The sequence below is a fragment of the Mesoplodon mirus genome, assembly GCF_964341445.2.
Source record: "Mesoplodon mirus genome assembly, chromosome: 19".
NCBI classification, from domain to species: domain Eukaryota; kingdom Metazoa; phylum Chordata; class Mammalia; order Artiodactyla; family Ziphiidae; genus Mesoplodon; species Mesoplodon mirus.
The window spans coordinates 24225077-24245948 of record NC_138995.1 but is presented as its reverse complement, the minus strand read 5'-3'; the positions used below and the strand labels follow the sequence as shown (position 1 = coordinate 24245948).

Below are 20872 nucleotides of genomic sequence, written 5' to 3'. Positions count from 1 at the left end.
CTACTTTCTGGAGAGTTTTTATCATAAATGGGTGCTGAATTGTGTCAAAAGATTTTGCTGCATCTATTGAGATTATCATATGGTTTTTATCCTTCAATTTGTTAATACAGTGTATCACATTGATTGATTTGCATGTATTGAAGAATCCTTGCATTCCTGGGATAAACCCCACTTGATCATGGTGTATGATCCTTTTAATGTGCTGTTGGATTCCGTTTGCTAGTATTTTGTTTAGGATTTTTGCATCTATGTTCATCAGTGATATTGGTCTGTAGTTTTCTTTTTTTGTGACATCTTTGACTGGTTTTGGTATCAGGGTGATGGTGGCCTCGTAGAATGAGTTTGGGAGTGTTCCTCCCTCTGCTATATTTTGGAACAGTTTGAGAAGGGTAGGTGTTAGCTGTAATCTAAATGTTTGATAGAATTCACCTGTGAAGCCATCTGGTCCTGGGCTTTTGTTTGTTGGAAGATTTTTAATCACTGTTTCAATTTCAGTGCTTGTGATTGGTCTATGTATATTTTCTATTTCTTCCTGGTTCAGTCTCGGAAGGTTGTGCTTTTCCAAGAATTTGTCCATTTCTTCCAGGTTGTCCATTTTATTGGCATAGAGTTGCTTGTAGTAAGCCCTTTTGATTCTTCGTATTTCTGCAGGGTGAGTTGTTACTTCTCCTTTTTCATTTCTAATTCTGTTGATTTGAGTCTTCTCCTTTTTCTTCTTGATGAGTCTGGCTAATGGTTTATCAATTTTGTTTACCTTCTCAAAAAACCAGCTTTTCATTTTCTTGATCTTTGCTATTGTTTTCTTCATTTCTTTTTCATTTATTTCTGATCTGATCTTTATGATTTCTTTCCTTCTGCTAACTTTGGGTTTTTCGGTTCTTCTTTCTCTAATTGTTTTAGGTGTAAGATTAGTTTGTTCATTTGAGATTTTTCTTGTTTCTTGAAGTAGGATTTATTGCTATAAACTTCGCTCTTAGAACTGCTTTTGCTGCACCCCATAGGTTTTGGGTCATCGTGTTTTCATTGTCATTTGTTTCTAGGTATTTTTTGATTTCCTGTTTGATTTATTCAGTGATATCTTGGTTATTTAGTAGCTTATTATTTAGCCTCCGTTTGTTTTTATTTGTTTTTAAGTTTTTTTCCCTGTAATTGCTATCTAGTCTTATAGCATTGTGTTCAGAAAAGATACTTGATACAATTTCAGTTTTCTTAAATTTACCAATGCTTAATTTGTGAACCAAGATATGATCCTGGAGAATGTTCCATGAGCAGTTGAAAAGAAAGTATATTCTGTTGTTTTTGGATGGAGTGTCCTATAAATATGAATTAAGTCCATCTTGTTTAATGTGTCATTTAAAGCTTGTGTTTCCTCATTTATTTTCATTTTGGATGATCTGTCCATTGGTGAAAGTGGGGTGTTAAAGTCCCCTACTATTTTGTGTTACTGTTGATTTCCCCTTTTACGGCTGTTAGCATTTGCCTTATGTAGTGAGGTTCTCCTATGTTGTGTGCATAAATATTTACAATTGTTATATCTTCTTCTTGGATTGATCCTTGATCATTATGTAGTGTCCTTCTTTGTCTCTTGTAATAGTCTTTATTTTAAAGTCTATTTTGTCTGATACGAGAATTGCTACTCCAGCTTTCTTCTGATTTCCATTTGCATGGAATATCATTTTCCATCTTTCAGTCTGTATGTGTCGCTAGGTCTGAAATGGGTCTCTTGTAGACAGCATATATATGGTCTTGTTTTTGTATCTATTCAGCCAGTCTATGTCTTTTGGTTGGAGCATTTAATCCATTTACATTTAAGGTAATTATCAATATGTATATTCCTATTACCATTTTCTTAATTGTTTTGGGTTTGTTTTTGTAGTAGGTCTTTTCTTTCTCTTGTGTTTCCTGCCCAAAGATGTTCCTTTAGCATTTGTTGTAAAGGTGGTTTGGTGATGCTGAATTCTGTTAACTTTTGCTTGTCTGTACAGGTTTTAATTGCTCCATAGAATGTGAATGAGATCCTTGCTGGATAGAGTAATCTTGCTTGTAGGTTTTTCCCCTTTCACCACTGAAATATGTCCTGCCACTCCCTTCTGGCTTGCAGAGTTTCTGCTGAAAGATCAGCTGTTAACCTTACGGGGGTTCCCTTGTATGTCATTTGTTGCTTTTCCCTTGCTGGTTTTAATATTTTTTTCTTTTTATTTAATTTTTGATAGCTTGATTAATATGTGCCTTGGCGTGTTTCTCCTCGTATATGTCCTGTATGGGACTCTCTGCAGTTCCTTGACTTGATTGACTATTTCCTTTACAACGTTAGGGACGTTTTCAACTGTAATCTCTTCGAATGTTTCCTCAGACCCTTTCTTTTTCTTTTTTCTCCTGGGACCCCTATAATTTAAGCGTTGGTTCATTTAATGTTGTCCCAGAGGTCTCTGAGACTGTCCTCAATTCTTCTCATTCTTTTTTCTTTATTCTGCTCTGTGGTAGCTATTTCCACTATTTTGTCTTCCAGGTCACTTATCCATTCTCCTTCCTCATTTATTCTGGTATTGATTCCTTCTAGACAATTTTTCATTTCATTTATTGTGTTGTTCATCCTTGTTTGTTTGCTCTTTAGTTCTTCTAGGTCCTTGTTAAACGTTTCTTGTATTTTCTCTATTCTATTTCCAAGATTTTGGATCATCTTTACTATCATTACTATGAATTCTTTTTCAGGTAGACTGCCTATTTCCTCTTCATTTATTTGGTCTGGTGGGTTTTTACCTTGCTCCTTCATTTGTTGCTTATTTTTCTGTCTTCCCATTTTGCTTAACTTACTGTCTTTGGGGTCTCATTTTCTCAGGCTGCACGTTCATAGTTCCCGTTGTTTTTGGTGTCTGCCCCCAGTGGGTAAGGTTGGTTCAGTGGCTTGTGTAGATTTCCTGGTGGAGGGCACTGGTGCCTGTGTTCTGGTGGGTGGGGCTGGATCTTGTCTTTCTGGTGGGCACGGCTGCATCCAGTGTTGTGTTTCGGGATGTCTGTGAACTTAGTATATTTTAGGCTGCATCTCTGCTGATGTGTGGGGTTGTGTTCCTGCCTTGCTGGTTGTTTGGCATGGGGCATCCGACACTGGAGCTTGGTGGCTGTTGGGTGGAGCTGGGTCTTAGCATTGAGATGGAGAATGCTGGGAGAGCTCTCGCTGATTGATATTACACGGGTCTCGGTGGTCTCTGGTGGTCCAGTGTCCTGAACTTGGCTCTCCCACCTCAGAGGTTCAGGCCTGACACCAGGCCCAAGCACCAAGACCCTGTCAGCCACGTATTTTGGGCAGCCGTCCTGTCATGGAGTTGCCTGAGGGCCGGGCATCCTGTCGGGGGCTCCTCTCCTTGGGTCCCGGAGATGCCTGAGGGGTGGCCTCCTGTCAGGGGCTTCCCAGTCAGGTGCAGTCACCTGAGGGCCAGGCGTTGGGTCTGAGTCATGCGGCGCGCTGGGCGCTAGCCTTCTCTGCTCCAGGGCACAGCACTGGGGGGTTCGGCCAGCGTCTGAGACCCAAGTTACAGCTTCCATCAGGTTTATATCTGAGCCCCAGGTTTACGACTTCAAGATTCTCCAAACTTTTTTTCTTTTTATCTGTGCTCAGTCTACTTCCACTTGCTCATAGGGGGACTGCATTCAGAGGCCTCTCCTCCTGCACTTCAGACCAGAGTTTCTCATCAGTTTGATAATTTTTGATTATTGTTAGTCAGGTTTACCATACCACACTGGTTAATGTTTCAGCTAAATAAATTTGCCGCTTTAGCATTTGCATCTAAAAATGTAGTACAAATATATATTTGCCTAAGAGAAGACACTGTAGTTTGGAGGCAACATGTGCGTTTGGAGCTAGATGACTAGCAGCATGAAGTTGGGCAAATTACTCCACCAGTAAAGAGGTTCCGTGCACTTATCCGTGAGGGACATACTCGGGGCAGATGTCCCTTTAAGGAAGGATGCCAGAGCTGTAGGATGAGCGGGCAGGGGAGACCCTCTAGACAGCAGGTCCTTAGAATCTGCCTCTTTTGCAGAAATTGTCCTCTCCAGGAGTTACCTGGAGATTAAGTCAGCAGAGGGATAAAGGCCCTACCATTCTGGAAGGACACAGGACTCCTCTGATGATCAATACTCATCCCACTGGGTTGGGCCAAGGCTTTGCTGGGATCGCACTGCAGTTTTACTGTTCCCTAAGTCTGCCTGCTTCTGTCCCCTTCCAGTCACAGGTGCTGCCCTCTAACAAACAGCTTGCACTTCAAACTCTATCTACTTCCCAGGAAAACAACCTGCAACCAATGTGTTTAATGGGGATAAGAATACAGGTAATTCATAGAGTTCATGTAATACAGTGTAAATGAGACATATGTGAAGGGCACTGTGCTAAAACACTAAATAGGCATGACTGAAGATCCACAAAAAATTTCTGGTATTACTCATTAAATATCTACTCTTGTGCTGGAGAATGCATGTTAGAGTTTGTTGAACATACTCCAGCAAGTCTGTTCCAAGTGAAATTCTATTTCATGCCACTTCATGCTTTCAGAGAGAGAAATGCTACTGTGCAAGTCAGAGGTTTTGCCAAGGCATTGAAGTGCAGAGGCTAGAGTCTGGCTAAGGCAATCATCAGCCTCAGTTCTAAAAACCCTGTATCGTAGTCATCACTGAGGCCCGGAGAACGGAAGGAGCAGGTAGAAAAATAGGGTATTATGAGAAATTCATGCAAGAAACAAATATATTCCCCAGTCCAAGAGAGTGAGCATCTCAGTCTTTTTCAGGATGTCCTTTCACAGTGTGTATGGCAGTTATGGTGATTTTCCCCAAAGCTACACTAAATGAAGCCAGATTTTTCTGGCTGACTCAACCTAAGTGCACACTGTCAGGTGCCTCATGAGAACTAACGTCCCAAGGGTTCTAAGGCAAGTGTGAGGGACATCAACCCCATCATATACAGCTGGACTCTAATAAAAGAATTTCTTTGACTGCTCAAAGTTTAAAAAATATTTTTAAAATCTTACCTTTAGGGAGTTTGCTAGACAGAATAAGATCCTGGAATTATGTGAGAATCAACTATTCAAATTACTGATGAAAATCCATGCTCTTACCAGTCTATGGTAGAAGATGACAAACTCTTTGGTAAAGTAAATATCTTAGGCTTTTCAGGTCATACTGTCTCTGTCACAACTATTCCAATGCAGAGTGGCTGTGTTCCAATAAAACTTTATTTTTAAAAAATGTGGGAGGCCAGATTCTGCATGCAGGCTATAGTTTGCTGACTTCTGGCCTCATGCAATAGACTTAAAGTATTCACTAGTCACGGGTCCTCCCTTAAGTAGGTTCTATGGAAAGGAAAAGGGGGCAACGTATATTCGACTACACAAATAGGAATAAGTGTCATGATGTTTGCAATGCTCTGCAATGCTTGATGTATTGGAATCTAGAGTACAGACCAGCACAGAAGCCTGAAATGTCCTTTATGTCAAATGTTTCAGATTCTCTGAAAAATTACAGAAAGTTCAAAGACTAAATCTCTCCTTCTTAAAGAGTGCAAAGGGGCTTCCCTGGTGGCGCAGTGGTTGAGAGTCCACCTGCCGATGCAGGGGACATGGGTTCGTGCCCCGGTCCGGGAAGATCCTACATGCCGCGGAGCAGCTGGGCCCGTGAGCCATGGCCGCTGAGCCTGCGCGTCCAGAGCCTGTGCTCTGCAACGGGAGAGGCCACAACAGTGAGAGGCCCACGAACGGCAAAAAAAAAAAAAAAAAAAAAAAGAGTGCAAAGCCCCTGAGCCAAGTAACTCATCTATGAAATCCTGGTGTAAAGAAACTTGAGTTCAAATTGATCTGGCTGCCCTGTCTTTAGTCCCAGTGATGTTCCTTAGAGCCCAGTTAGGGAGATGCTGCTCTTGGAGAAGGGCAGTGTATATTCTAGTTTCCAAATTTAACAGGAATAAATGCACTTTTATATTATAAAAACTATTTTGCTGTGGCAAATTTATAGGAACATACAATGTTGAGCCAACTGCAAGGAAAGATGTTGTTTAGAGCCACTAATAATGAAATAAAGCCCTTAGTTATGAATCAGTTATATATTTCACTGAACTCCAACTGTTTTCTTTCTCACTGTTTAATTTCATTCTAGCTTTTGTTATTATGCCTAAAGAAACCATTTTAACATTTTCTCCCATGCCCTTCGAGTATCAAAAATTCCATCTACAAGTTTTCAACTTTTGCCTCTAATTGCTCTACTGGTTGCTCTAACTGCTTTAATAAATAATATTATCTGAGTTCTGCTAGTCCCAGAATTCTAAAGTCCCTGCATCACATATTATTTATTATTCCTTTAAGGGAAAAAAGGAGTCTTTTTTCTACCCAAAGCTTCTCTTTATAGTGAGAGAGAAAGAGGAGGGAGGAAGGGAGAGAGGGAATAAAAAATGAGAGAAAATTATATACATATAGTCCACCCTCCAGATTAATACTAGGTTCTCTAGAGTGTGAGATATTTCCACTTTAACATCACTGGATATCTGTGGTTGCTTCTATTGCAATTCCTTAGAGAACTAGGAAACCTCTTCTTCTATGTGACCCTAAAGTTCCATAATCTAGTTTTGTTTATCATTTTCAGATATCCTTAAAGGTTAGTTAGATAAATGTGAAAGACTTGAATTTAACGTGGCTATTTAACCAGCCTCCTTGCTATAGAACAAGGTCCATGAGGGCAGAGGATCTGTCTTTATAGAAATTCCTTAGGAAACCATAGATTAGATATAGATATAAATATATAGATATGGATATAGACAAGTCATATGTGCCATAGAATGTAATATATAGTATATATAACACACATATATATATATATATATATATATAGTGTAATGTGAATGAATGGCCATGTGACTAAATGCATATATGACTTAATTAATATTAATCACTATTAGCTGAATTAGCAGTACACTGAGTGTTTTGGGAAAATGACTTGGAAAAGCTGGTACTGTTGAATTGGGAGACAATCAAATTTTAACTGGCTGGGCTTCCCTGGTGGCGCAGTGGTTCAGAGTCCGCCTGCCGATGCAGGGGACACGGGTTCGTGCCCCGGTCCAGGAGGATCCCACATGCCGCGGAGCGGCTGGGCCCGTGAGCCATGGCCGCTGGGCCTGCGCGTCCGGAGCCTGTGCTCCGCAGCGGGAGAGGCCACAGCAGTGAGAGGCCCGTGTACCGCCAAAAAAAAAAAAAAAAAAAAAAAAAATTTTAACTGGCTAAGAGTGTGCAGGAACTAAGTGACCAAGTTTTACTTGTTTTAAAAAGACTTAGTCCATGTACTAGACCCTTGTACGCTGTTGGTAGGAATGCAAAGTGGTGCAGCAGCTATGGAAAACAGTATGAAATTTCCTAAAAAAATTTAAATAGAACTACCATATAATTCAGCAATCTCACTTCAGGGCATTTATTCAAACTAATTGAAATCATATTAGCACTCCTACATTCACTGCAGCATTATTCACAATAGCCAAGATGTGGAAACAACCAAAATGTCCATCGACAGATGAATGGATAAAGAAAATGTGGTATATAGACAGAATGGAGTATTATTCAGCCTTAAAAAGAAGAAAATTCTGTGATGTGCGGCAACATCGATGAGCCTGGAGGACATTTTGCTAAGTACAAGAAACCAGTTGCAGAAGGATGTTATAGCATGATTCCACTTATGTGAGGTATCTAAAATAGTCAGCCATGGAAGCATAGAATGGTGGTTGCCAGGGGCTGGGAGAAGGGAGGAATGAGAAGTTGCTAGTCAATGGCTGTAAAGTTTCAGTTACGCAAGACAAATAAGTTTTAGGGATGTGCTGTATAACATTGTGCTTGCAGTTAACAGTACTGTGCTGTACACTTAAAAATCTGTTAAAAGGGTAGATCTCATGTAAAGTGTTCTTATCACAATTAAAAACAACAACAACAAAAAGACAAGGTCTCTTGGGAGTTATTGCAAGATTGAGGAGAGAGTCAATCGATACACAGGTTATTCGCCAAACAACTGCCAGCTCTTCTACAGTATGAAACATTTCCACTGTAGAATCATTGGACATCAGGACTATAAGAAGTGTTTTCAGGAAAAGAGCTCATTAACAGCAAGCCTGGTAACTGAGGTGAATTATAAAAATGCCAGAATACAAGTAGGAAAAAAAAGAAAAAGCAGTGTCTTGTGTTAAGTGGGCACTTACATTCAAGAGAGGAATTAGGGCACGGAGCACTGTGGCCGCCATGGTCATGTGTCAGCCTGCTTCGCCTGCTGAATGGCCATCATTCCCACTTTTAATTTAAGCAGCTCATGTAGTCTCACTCACGGAGAATGCTTTGCAAAAAATAAATAGGAAGCAACTATCTAAAAAAACAGTCACATGCCACTCAAAGCCATGGTGAAATCAAATATACACTTGACATGACTTTACTGAGAGGAAAAAAATGAGCCGTAGCAGGTTTACATGAAAGCACTGACCTGTATTTAACACCTACTCTGTGCTAGGAACTTTTACCTTAAGGATAAACAATTTGCTCCCTCAAATGCCATTTCAGAGTGTCTATCACAAAGTACCGACTCAGTAAACATTAGCTGTCATCATCCTACACACCTCATGCAAAGTACCAGAACGTAGCAAAGCATGCACAGACATAGTCGTCAGTGGTAAGAAGAAACCCGGGTTTAAACCCTGGCCCCACACCCCCTGCCATGTCAACATACACAGGAAGCATCTTTTCAGAGTCTCAGTCTCCTTCTCCATAACGCTGGAATCATACTGACTACTTCACAGGTGTCTTTTGTGAGAACTAAGTGAAATGATACATAATAGAAACTTAGCACAATGTCTGACTCATCAAATAACAATAACGTTGTTTTTCCCTTTACCTCCCTAATCACAATTTGGTTCACAACCGATAGTAACAAACCCATACAAAGGGGCTAGACTGATGAGAAAGGAACACTCCACCCATACTCTGGTTAACTCCACAGACCTGATATATGTATGCTCCTTTTTCCTGGTATGCATCCTGGACTGAATGAGACTATTTAAAGAATGAATAGTTTATTATTTCAATTAAATTGGCCTGCTAATTCAATGCAGTCTTTTTTATAATAGCCAAGATATGGAAACAACCTAAGTGTCCATCTACGGATGAATGGATAAAGAAGATGTCACACAAACATGTACACGCACACAACGGAATATTAGTCATAAAAAAAGAATGAAATCCTGCCATTTGTGAAAACACAGACAGACTTTGAAGGTATTATGATTAGTGAAATAAGTCAGAGAAAGACAAATACTGTATGATTTTACTCATATGTGTCATCTGAGACAAACTAATGAACAAACAAAATAAAATAAAAACAAATTCATAAATACAGAGAATAGATTAGTAGCTACCAAGAAGGGAACAGGGTTGAGGTGGTGAAATGGAGGCAAGGGATCTGCTGTATGGTGATGGACGGTGACTAGACTTGTGGTGGTGCTCTCTCTGTAGTGTATGCAGATGTTGAACTATAATGCTGTACACCTGAAAATTATATAATTAAAAATAAACAAACACATAAAAGAAGATTTTGAGGAAAAAAAATTGGTCCTGCTAAGCCATCACAATACGTAGAGACACAGTTTGAGTCAGAGATCACACGGAAAGAAAGGGAGTGTGACAAAGGAACAGAAAGCAGGCATTGCACTGCCAGAAAAAAAAAAAAACTGCACCACAGTTCCATTCTTGACTATTTGTATGACAGGGGGCAAGTTAGTCTTTTCATCCTCCGTTTTCTCATCTGTCATAAATGAGTATACATATTATCTCATAAAGGTGTTAGGAAGTGAACTGAATACATTTAGCACATCCCTGCCACATAGTAAGCACTCACTAGTAACAATATTCATCACAGTAGCAAGGGCAAATTAGACTAAATGATGTTAATTAGACTATTTAGCATGTAACTGTTAAATAAAAAATAACAGGTAGTTCTGCATTCTTCTTGAGTAGAAGAATCTTTGCTAAAATGAGTACTAGGATTTTATTTTTATTTTATTATTTTTATTTATTTATTTATTTATTTATTTAGAGCAGAGAAAGGTTTATTGAAAGGTGAAATGAGTACTAGGTTTTTAATTTGCATTTAAGATATGAAATTTATGGTAGCTTTATTAGTTGGTAGCGTTAATAGCTCCAAAGATGATATTATCCCAGAATACACATGAGGAAGCTGAGTCTGAAAGAATTCCAAGAGACCAGCTGTCTGACTGGAAGGTAGGAGTGACAGGATTTGAAATGTCATCTCTGCTGTAGTTTCAAGATACGGCATCTTTTAAATAATTTAAACAATCGTATTCTGTATTACTGAGAGGCATACGGTATTGAAGAAAGTAGCACATGCTTAATTAATGTTCCCAGAAGGGAGACGGTAAGACCATGAATTTTGCCTCTGTGTCACTGTCTGTTTGCCCTGATGGGATTATACAGACCTAGATATAGATACAGATACGTTTATAGACATAGAAATAGGTTTAGTTATAATAATTTTAAAATACATGATATTTTCAGCTTGACAATGTGCTCTCAAAAGAAGTTGAGTCTTAGAGGAAGTTGACCAACCAATTAATGACTGCATGTTTTAACATGGCAGATGCCACAATAAATGCCTATTTCTTGCTGGATGGCAAGGTAAACATTCCCCTAAAAGATGTGTACATTCTTGTTAGCATATAAAATACAACAGCCCTAAAGAGAAAAATCATGCTTTGTTATTGTTACTTGATAGTTCCCTGAATATCTGTGTCCTCTAGTTCTGTTTAAAAAGGTTAAATGGCTCTAAATCTGTCTGCTAGACTTATAAGGAACTATGCACTGCTCTGGCTAGTCAGGAAATTTAATTTTCTACACAAATTAACCAATTGTGCATCAATAGAGGAAAGCTGCTCTCCATAACCCAGTTGGGGGACAGGGGTTGGGGGAGGGACAACTGCAAAAGTGCAGAACAGATACTGAAAAATGCAGTTGGTGATTCTTACATTCTAAATTCATTCCTATGGAGCCAGTCCACCTCCAGTCAGAACGGTGTGGGGCTCACTTTCTGAATAATGCATCAAAACCCTGTTGTAAATGATTTGAAACAGTAATCGCCCCTTCTTTGGGTGGAACCATATATGCCAAGGAACTAGCACTTGCCTGACATCTATCAGAGCTAGAGTATGCCTGTGTCATCAAATGGTACATTATCTGTCCATCTCTTCCTGGTAACACAGCCCCAGATCCCCTTTAGTTCGCCTGGAAACAAAATGCTTCCAAGTTGGGCAGTTGTTGCTAAGCAGCCTCAAGCTTCTTCTTCACCTGCCTTTTATGCCACTGACAATTATAAAAAATAACAATAGCAATAACAATAACAATCAACTACAGTGATAATCATCACTTGATTCCCTGTGAGCTGGAATGATTATCAGTATATCTCCATTTTTACATCAGTCAATGGATAGATTATAAAATGGGCAAAAACATGTGGGGAGCTATGAACCTGGATGTTTACCCTCTTCTAACCAATTTGAGGTTAGTATTGGTATCAAAAGTTACTCAAACTTCATCTCTGATGAAAAACATGTTTCTGCACAGGAAGTCTGTTCCCGCTGGTACTATAGATTCCATGTTTGGGGTGTACATGGGATTGCCCTGATATCTGAATCCCCATTTGCCCTGAGGGTCCTCAGCTTGGCATGCTCCTGGCCCCCTATGGGTTCTTTGCTGACAAGAGTAGAAATCTTGACAAGTCAAATGCTAAACTGACCACATGGCTGGTCTCTCAGACCAATCTTGTTTACTTCCTTCATATTCTCTCTTATGCTTGAAGATGTGAAGAAAGTGGCAATTGCTCTGTTCTGTGTTCTTTCAGAAGAAATGGAGTAACAATGGAAAATGGGGCAGATTCATTCATTCAACAAGTACCACTGTCTCTATTTATATTAGAATTTCAGTATAAAGCCATTTCACAACTTCACTATTTAGTCAAAAAATGGATGCCTATGTAAATTTATTTTTCTGGATACTTCCTGCCCTTGTATTCAATACTTGTCCCTCTGATAGATACGATTTTCTTAGCCAAATAGAGGCCATTCTGTGTGTCCACAACTTGTTGAGTTCCTTTAGAACAGAGAATGGGCCACTGACCATTCCTCAAATCCCCTTCTTAGAGGTTGAGCTCTTTTGAAGAAAGGATTTTTTTTTTAGATCCTTATGAGATACACTCTATTATCCTGAATTTAGAAATGACTTGTGTTAAAAACAACTTTTCTAGACCTGAAAATAATTCTTTTTTTGCCCAAACTCAAATTATTTGGGGTACTGATTATTCTGCTGGGTTTCACCTCCAGCCTTTTTCAGCACCCTTGGGAGTATTGGGAGTTTAATACATAAAAAAGAAGTGAATAAGTAAAGTTTTCATAAAGCTCACTTGTCTAGAGTTTCCCTGAATAAAGTAATTAGAAAGGTATCTGCCGTAGGTCCCTGTAACTTAGAAATTGAATGACTTGGATATAAGCTGACATCTAACTCATAAATTAACTGGACAATTCTTTAAAACTGTATTCTTCCGTCTAGTTTTCTCTCTCTTTTTCAACAAACATTTCTAAAGCAATATTTGAAATCCACACTCAAACACATCATTAACTAACACTTCACCCTTGAAGACCAGTGGACAAGTTATAGATTTTCAGTGTTCTTTCAGAAGAAAGCTATTTAGCTTGAGCATCTACTGTCATTTGGGTGACTGGCAAAAGAGAAAAGATGTACACAGTTCAACAACAAGAAAAACCCAGAACTGAGCCTTATTTCTAAAAAAAGGAAGAAAAACTTTAACAAAGGATTATATTTCTCATCCTGGGAAAAATTTTGAGCAGGGAAAGTGTAAACAAAAGATATTTTTGAAATGGCAGAGAAAGGTTTTGTCTAAAAGGCACCGATCCAAACATGCTGACCTATAAGAAATGCCCATAAAGTGATAAAAAGATAATTTCAAAGCCAAACACCAAACACAGAAATAAAAGAGGGGGCCTCTTAATGTGTTGAGACAGTGACCTCATGCCTCTAAATTCTTATACATAATTCACTGTAACTGTCAAAGGAGAAAGAAAGAAAAAAAAAAACAGCAATACTTTTCTAATGCTAGAAAAAAAAAAGCACAAACAAGCAAAAATAATATCATATAAAAGATCCACCCAAATGCACTGCAAAATATATTCGATTTTGGCTTTTTCATTGAGCTCTCTGAAAGGTTAATAGCTTTCTTCATCTTGATATTCCTGGCTCTGGGCATTGTATGCAGCTCTTCACAGGTGTGTGCAACACACACACACAAGCGCAGTACATGTTGACCAAAATTCCTTGGTCATGTGAACACAGTCTCAAAGGCAGCCACACAGACTGCATATGTAATTACATTTTGTACTGATTTGCTTGTCATGCACTATAACCAGTTTTACTTTCAAAAGAGAAATACCTTATAGGACTGGACGTGATGTCGGGGTCACGAGCAGTCACTTGCCCAATCACGGAGTTGAGAGCAGCATTTTCATGAACTTCAAGGAGGTAAGTTGGTGAAGAGAAGACTGGAGGCTCATCTGCATCTTCGACAACAATTTTGACTGTCGCCGTGTCTTTAAAGGGCCCCCTGCTGCTGAAACGCGGGTCAGTGTGGACATTGGCTGCCTCTACCTTCAGTGTATAGGATTTTTTGGTCTCAAAATCCAGAGGCTGTTAAGAAATGACAAAGATGAATATTTCTCACTAATGACCATAGCAGCGAGAACAAATGAGTATAATGCTGATGGATGATCGTTATGTGCATTTAAGCCCATTTGTGAGCCTTAATGGGATCACTCTCCATTCCCCCAGATTCAACCTGTAAATTTTACAGGCATTTATTGATATCTGTTTATTATACAAGCTCAGTGAATCTAATCTCCTACTGTTTTGTTTTGTTTTGCTCATTTCACTTGGAATTCACAAAATATTCACAGTCATGAATTGTGCCATCAAAATTTCACTTCAGAGTCATAATAAAATTTTACTAGTGAAGGCATGATCTGCATACCAATCAGCCAGTTAATCGGGCCTCTGCTCGTCAGAGATAAGGCAGCATCGAACATAATCTCTATCTGGGAAGAATATTTTATCATTTCTGCAACAGTGTGTGAAATGTAAAGAACTAGAAATAATCATTGTTTAGTCCATGGAGACATTATAAAGCACAATTTAGCACTAATCCCAACAAAGAGTGTTTTCTTATTTCACTTCCAGAGCATCACTGCTTTACTGATCATGTGGCTAAAATGAGGCTTATTATTTTTTAGGGCATTCTTAGAAGGTCTCTATTATATGAGTTCTGTGCTGTGAAGCAGGTGGGCATATAAAGAAATATGTATAGAGACACATATCTACCTGTGTTTATATTTAGGATAGATAGATGACAGATAGATGGATAGACAGACAGACAGGTAGGTAACTAGGTCTGGTGGTGACTTCCACCAACCAGTTAAAAGCAATTTGAAATTACCTCATTGTACCATTACTGAAGATATTTCTGACCTATTAATGCCTCTTTCCTTAAAAGCCCCAGAGACTTAACTTAATGACCTATGTAAATAGAGGCAGGTAAAAGAACACAGTCCCCTTAAACAACCAGAAGGCCATCTGCATCAGAACCCTCACAGTCCAATTTTCTCAGCAACACATAATACTTCAGATGTCAAGGATGTAATTCTGTCAAGGTCAAAGAGACAATTTATTTTCGCATGGCAATTCTTATAGGAAAATGAACTTTACATCTGCGGTGCAAGTTAAAAAAAAATAAGCTGGAACACAAGCTAGCATTAGTGAACTCTTTCAGAACTCCTATACAAGCTTAAATATATATCCTTATTTCAAAATTTTATGTTGATACTTATATTTGAATTTCATTCTAATTGGACTTAGATTTTTTTGATATATTTTCTAATAAACAAGGCAGATACTCAATCCCCTGTCTATTCTGAAATTACTAAACACAAGTACCCGTGTGTACATGAATAGGCAATTCAACATCAACATTTTCACAATTTGCTAATCACCCCTACTGTAACAATTTTGTTATCTCAAATTCTTTACAAACGCTGTTAAACCTAAGAGATTATATTCTGTTTAATTCTTTGTCCAACATAATGACAATCTACCCAAACACATCCTGGTGTCCGTGGGATTTTGTCAGACAAAAAAGCGGACCCATGAATTGCAGGAAAATGACTCCTTACAGATTGTTCTCTAGAGTAAAATACATAGGTTTTTTGGTGTCAAGATGTGTAGTATATGCTTCCAAGTTTATGAATAATGGTGAATAAAAATACAGCAAACAGCTAATTGCTTCAGTTTATAAAAGCACCTTATGGTAACAAAGAATAGCAGTTAATAATAACAACAAAAATGACATTAGGAATCATTAGCCAAGGAAAATGTGTCTCTGGGTTAGTCAATAATTGACTCAAGTATAATTATACTGTACTCTATTTCACACATGAGTTTTTAAATACTTTGCAACTCTTAATACTGAGCTCCATCCAGGTTTAAAGTGAGTGTTACTCAGCAGAGTTAAAACAGATGCAGCCATTTTCTTTTCAAAATTGATTTTTAAAATTGATTTTGTATATAAAACTATATACAGAAAATTCCAGGTTCTCACTTTCAATACCTCCCCAAAGGGGGATTTTAAGAGCATGACCATTGGAAGCACATCCCTGTGTAACATGACAGAGAGAGTCAGATAGTAAGCTTGGAGTCATGTCATTGTAATGCTGATCAAGACAGAGGGCAAAATTATTGGCTCCTGACAGTGTGACCTATTATCTATCTTCTAATTCATGAATCAGCAAATCCATTTTAAAATTAATTTGTACTACTTCATGGCAAGCATATAAAGAACAATGCTGAACAAAATACTCATGATGAAGATAAAAGGGTATTTTTCTTTGCAAATGCCCATGTCTGTAAAATACTGAACTGTGTTCTACACGTTTTTTAATGAATGTAGTTGTCACAATGAGAAATAAATATGGAAAATGTACAGAATTTTTCACATTTACCACACACACACAAATGATCATGAGCAAAAGCAGTCACAGATTGCAATATGGAGAGACATACCATGCTCCTGGACTGGAAGAAGCAATATTGTGAAAATGACTATACTACCCAAAGCAATCTACAGGTTCAATGCAATCCCTAACAAATTACCAGACACTTTTCACAGAATTAGAGCAAAAAATTATACAATTTGTATGGAAACACAAAAGACCCTGAATAGCCAAAGCAATCTTGAGGTAAAAAAAAAAAGAGCCAGAAGAATCAGATTTCCAACTTCAGGCTATACTACAAAGCTGCAGTAATCAAGACAGTATGGTACTGGCACAAAAACAGAAATATAGATCAATGGAACAGGATAGAAAGCCCAGAGGTAAACCCACGTACATATGGTTACCTTATCTTTGATAAAGGAGGCAAGAATATACAATGGAGAAAAGACAGCCTCTTCAATACGTGGTGCTGGGAAAACTGGACAGCTACATGTAAAAGAATGAAATTAGAACACTCCCTAACACCATACACAAAAATAAGCTCAAAATAGATTAAAGACCTAAATGTAAGGCCAGACACTATAAAACTTTTAGAGGAAAACATAGGAAGAACACTCTTTGACATAAATCACTGCAAGACCCTTTTGGACCCACCTCCTAGAGTATTGGAAATAAAAACAAAAATAAACAAATGGAACCTAATGAAACTTAAAAGCTTTTGCACAGCAAAGGAAACCATAAACAAGATGAAAAGACAACCCTCAGAATGGAAGAAAATATTTGCAAATGAAGCAACTGACAAAGGATTAATCTCCCAAATATATAAACAGCTCATGCAGCTCAATATTAAAAAAACAAATAACCCAATCTAAAACTGGGCAGAAGCCCTAAACAGACATTTATCCAAAGAAGAAATACAGATGGCCAAGAGGCACATGAAAAGATGCTCAACATCACTAATTATCAGAGAAATGCAAATCAAAACTACAATGAGGTATCACCTCACACAAGTCAGAATGGCCATCATCAAAAAATCTACAAACAACAAATGATGAAGAGGGTGCAGAGAAAAGGGAAGTCTCTTGCACTATTGGTGGGAATGTAAATTGATACAGCCACTATGGAGAACAGTATGGAGGTTCCTTAAAAAACTGAAAATAGAACTACTATATGACTCAGGAATCCCACTACTGGGCATATACCATATTTTGGACATGTGTCCAAAAGACACATGTACCCCAATGTTCATTGCAGCACTATTTACAATAGCCAGGTCATGGAAACAACCTAAATGTCCATCAATATCTGAATGGAAAAAGAAGATGTGGTACATATATGTAATGGAATATTATTCAGCCACAAAAAGAAATGAAATTGGGTCATTCGTAGAGATGTGGATGGACCTTGAGTCTGTCATACACAGTGAAGTAAGTCAGAAAGAGAAAAACAAATATCGTATATTAACTCATATATGTGGACTCTAGAAAAATGGTAGAGATGAACCTATTTGCAGGGCAGGAATAGAAAGGCAGATGTAGAGAACGGATGTGTGGACATGGAGGGGAAGGGGAGGATGAATTGGGATATTAGGTTTGACATAAATACACTACTATGTGTAAAACAGATAGCTAGTGGGAACCTGCTGTATAGCACAGGGAGCTGAGCTTGGTGCTATATGATGGCCTAGTTGGGTGGGATGGAGGCGGGGAGGGAGGTCCAAGAGGGAGGGGATATGTGTATGCATATGGCTGATTCACTTCACTTTGTGGCACAAACTAAAACAACATTGTAAAGCAATTATACTCCAATTTTAAAAAAGCCATACATTCTTTGTATTATTTATGGAGATGTTTCTTTCTCCAATGGTAGGCCCACACCCAGGAAAAAAGCAAAGATGAGCTTCATTGACCACAATGCTTGGTCATTTGATCACAGTTAGGAGTATCTAATGATAGCAGGGTGGGCCCTGTCCTTCCAGTGCCAGAACTAGCCTGAATAACTGAAGCTGACGACTTTGTCTGTCTTTGAGTTTCCCTAAAAGCAGAGCCTGCAGTGAAGACACAGGGAATTTGAATGCATTTTGCAGAGATATTCTAGGAAGCAGGAGATGAGAAATGGGGAGAGTTCTATAGAAAAGGATGAAAAGCCATTGAACTTGCCACCTCTATGGGCTTATGAGGATTATTCCCACTGAAAATCCTCTAAGGAATCATAAACAATATGCCTCACAATAATTTCTTCAGTGAATAGGAACTGTCCACCAATCTTTGTCCCTCATTGCTTAAAGGTTGCCTTCAGAGTGTTGGCTTTCCTACATAGGTGGATGCTCTGGACAAGAACTGAGCAAGTTCCTGCAGCTCATGGAAAAACACTGAAACACAGAGAGGAAAGAAATGATGGGTGAGGTGGAAGGCTAGCACCACCATGGCCACTGTTTACCGAGGTTTAGCTGAAATATAAAGTAGGACTAGAAGACAGGATGTGCAAAAAGCACTCACTTTTGCACAGCTCAAGAAGGCAAACCTCCTTCAGTTGTAAGATTATGTCAGGAAGCCCACCCAACCCCTACCACCTTCAACATTCAAGTTTCAAAGAGGTATTCTGAGGATGAATAAAACCTTCCTGAGCTTACCTTTCTCAGTCTTATAATGCCATCCTGGGCCTGGGCATCAGAAGTGATTTCAAAGAGTGCTGTTCCGTCTCCATCAATGATGTCATATGACGACTGTGCATTTTCACCAATATCCTGATCATTGGCCTTCACCCTCCCTATGGCAGTGCCAAGAACCACATCTTCTGGTACTGAGAAGTGATACAGACCTTAGGAAAGAGGAGAGACACTGAGCACTGCACATATTCCATTCTTCATTCATTCATCTAACAAATATGTATTGGGCACCTCTTTTGCTCTGGCTACTTCTGTACAGATACAACCAATAAAGTGACGGGAAAGACAAAAACATCCTTTCCACTGTGGAACGTACAGTCTTTTAAATGAGTCAGAGACAAATGTTCCCGGAAGAAGCAGTGATCTCTCTTTGAAACTCTTCTGAGTTATGGGACTTATTCAACCATATGTTTACCAAGTACATATTTGGAGCAGAGTTATATCAGGATATTAGTGAGTCTATGTGAATGTTCTTTCCAATTTGCTGTATAATCACATTGGCTGCCCTTGGGGATATTCATTGTTGCCCAACATAAACTATTAAGCTAATTTCAGCACAGATAGATGCAATGTGTAACATACTGAAAGTCACTTTTGAAGTTACCTTTATATTTACAGACTTGTAGACCATTTTTGATAAAATCCAATTACCAAGCTTCTGCTGCGCCCTGCAGCAAGCTGTTCAGACACATGAAACACTCCTCTTGTTACTAAAATTCTCCTTGCTCTGAAGACCAAAAATCCTACCTTCAAAACTCTCTAGGCTAAATACAGTTACAGTGTATGTGGCATCTCCTATGGGGGCAGGAAAACGTGTCTAATTAGTGATATTAGTCCCATTTTTATTCAGATCACTTTGGCTGTTGTACTGGTGTCACTCACTTTCATTGGTGCAGGGGAAGTTGCCGGTACCCCAACCCCATAACCCCTGGCCATTACCACACCTGCCTTACAGCCAGCTGCCAACTCTTGCATTTCTTTGCTGAGGGTTTCCTCTGGACTTCAGAACCCATTTTGTACATTGCCTGTCAGTCCAGAACTATCAGAAAATTAACACCCCCAGAGAAGCAGCCCTCAAAGGCTCATGCAACTTAATATATAAAATTCCAGGCTCCTTGCTCTCTCTGGCAGGATAATCTTAAGCTGGTCCTTTTCTTTTGTTTATTTACAGTACTCCAGAGTTTCCCCAGTGGAATGAAGCTCCAGTCACCCCAGTCATCGCTGGCTTGATAACGCACACTGTCAGCTTTCTACCTCCTCTCGCTCACAATTCTCACTTCCCTGCTGGCGTTTCTTGGGATCATCTCCAAGATAAACTACTTATAATCAAATCCTTGTCTCAGTGCCTGTTTCCGGGGAACCCAAACCCAGACAACCAGGAAGTTGTAGTCCCATTGCAACAAGAACAAGGGAAAAATAAACATTCAATGAACCATAAACCCAAAAGGAAAAATTATACCTGGAGAACATTACCTAATTCTAGTTTGAACTCAATCACTGAGTCCCTTGGATAAACTAGGTCTCATTTTACCCAGGATAACAAGATTACTTTAGATGATGGGCAAGGCTTTCTTCTAGAACTAACACACTTTTATTTAATGATGAAGTTAGTGTCTCTTGAAATCATAACATTATGTGACCAGGGAACAAAAATGTTTTCCAAACAGTTTTGCCATAAGGAAGGCACCAAAACTCATTGGTCTAGCACAAGTCTCCCAATACCCTCATAATTGGTGTAATGATTCCATTTCCCTTCAACTTTGTATTTCAGGTAAAGTTTTCAGATGATTCCTTGAGGTGTGCTTATTAAATAAGACAGCAAGGGGCTCACCTTGCTACCAACCCTGCATCAGGAAGCCTTGGGAAACCAAGCCAATGAAACATTTCTTTATCCACTTTTATTCTTCCTACTCTCATCATCCCTTTCAGTGGGATCGTAGTTAATCGATATTACCTCTAAGAAAGGGAACACTTGAAACTTATCCGCTACCACTTAATTGAAACAATAATTTTCTGAGAAAGAGGAGTTGCATGTTAGCGCATTAACTATAATGGCAACTGAAAAGAAAACAAAAGAGTCA

At 38.8% G+C, this 20872-nt stretch overlaps 1 protein-coding gene across 2 annotated transcripts in view; it reads right to left on the bottom strand.

The window, feature by feature from the left end:
• The window catches only part of CDH8 (cadherin 8), a gene marked incomplete at both ends in the record, with an annotated part of 359837 nt that overhangs the window by 129280 nt on the left and 209685 nt on the right, over positions 1-20872 (bottom strand). For both annotated transcript variants that reach the window (XM_082605979.1, XM_082605978.1), the window contains 2 exons: positions 13519-13772; positions 18756-18943. In XM_082605979.1, the coding sequence (XP_082462105.1) occupies positions 13519-13772; positions 18756-18943 (442 nt within the window). The remainder of the gene's footprint in view (positions 1-13518; positions 13773-18755; positions 18944-20872) is intronic.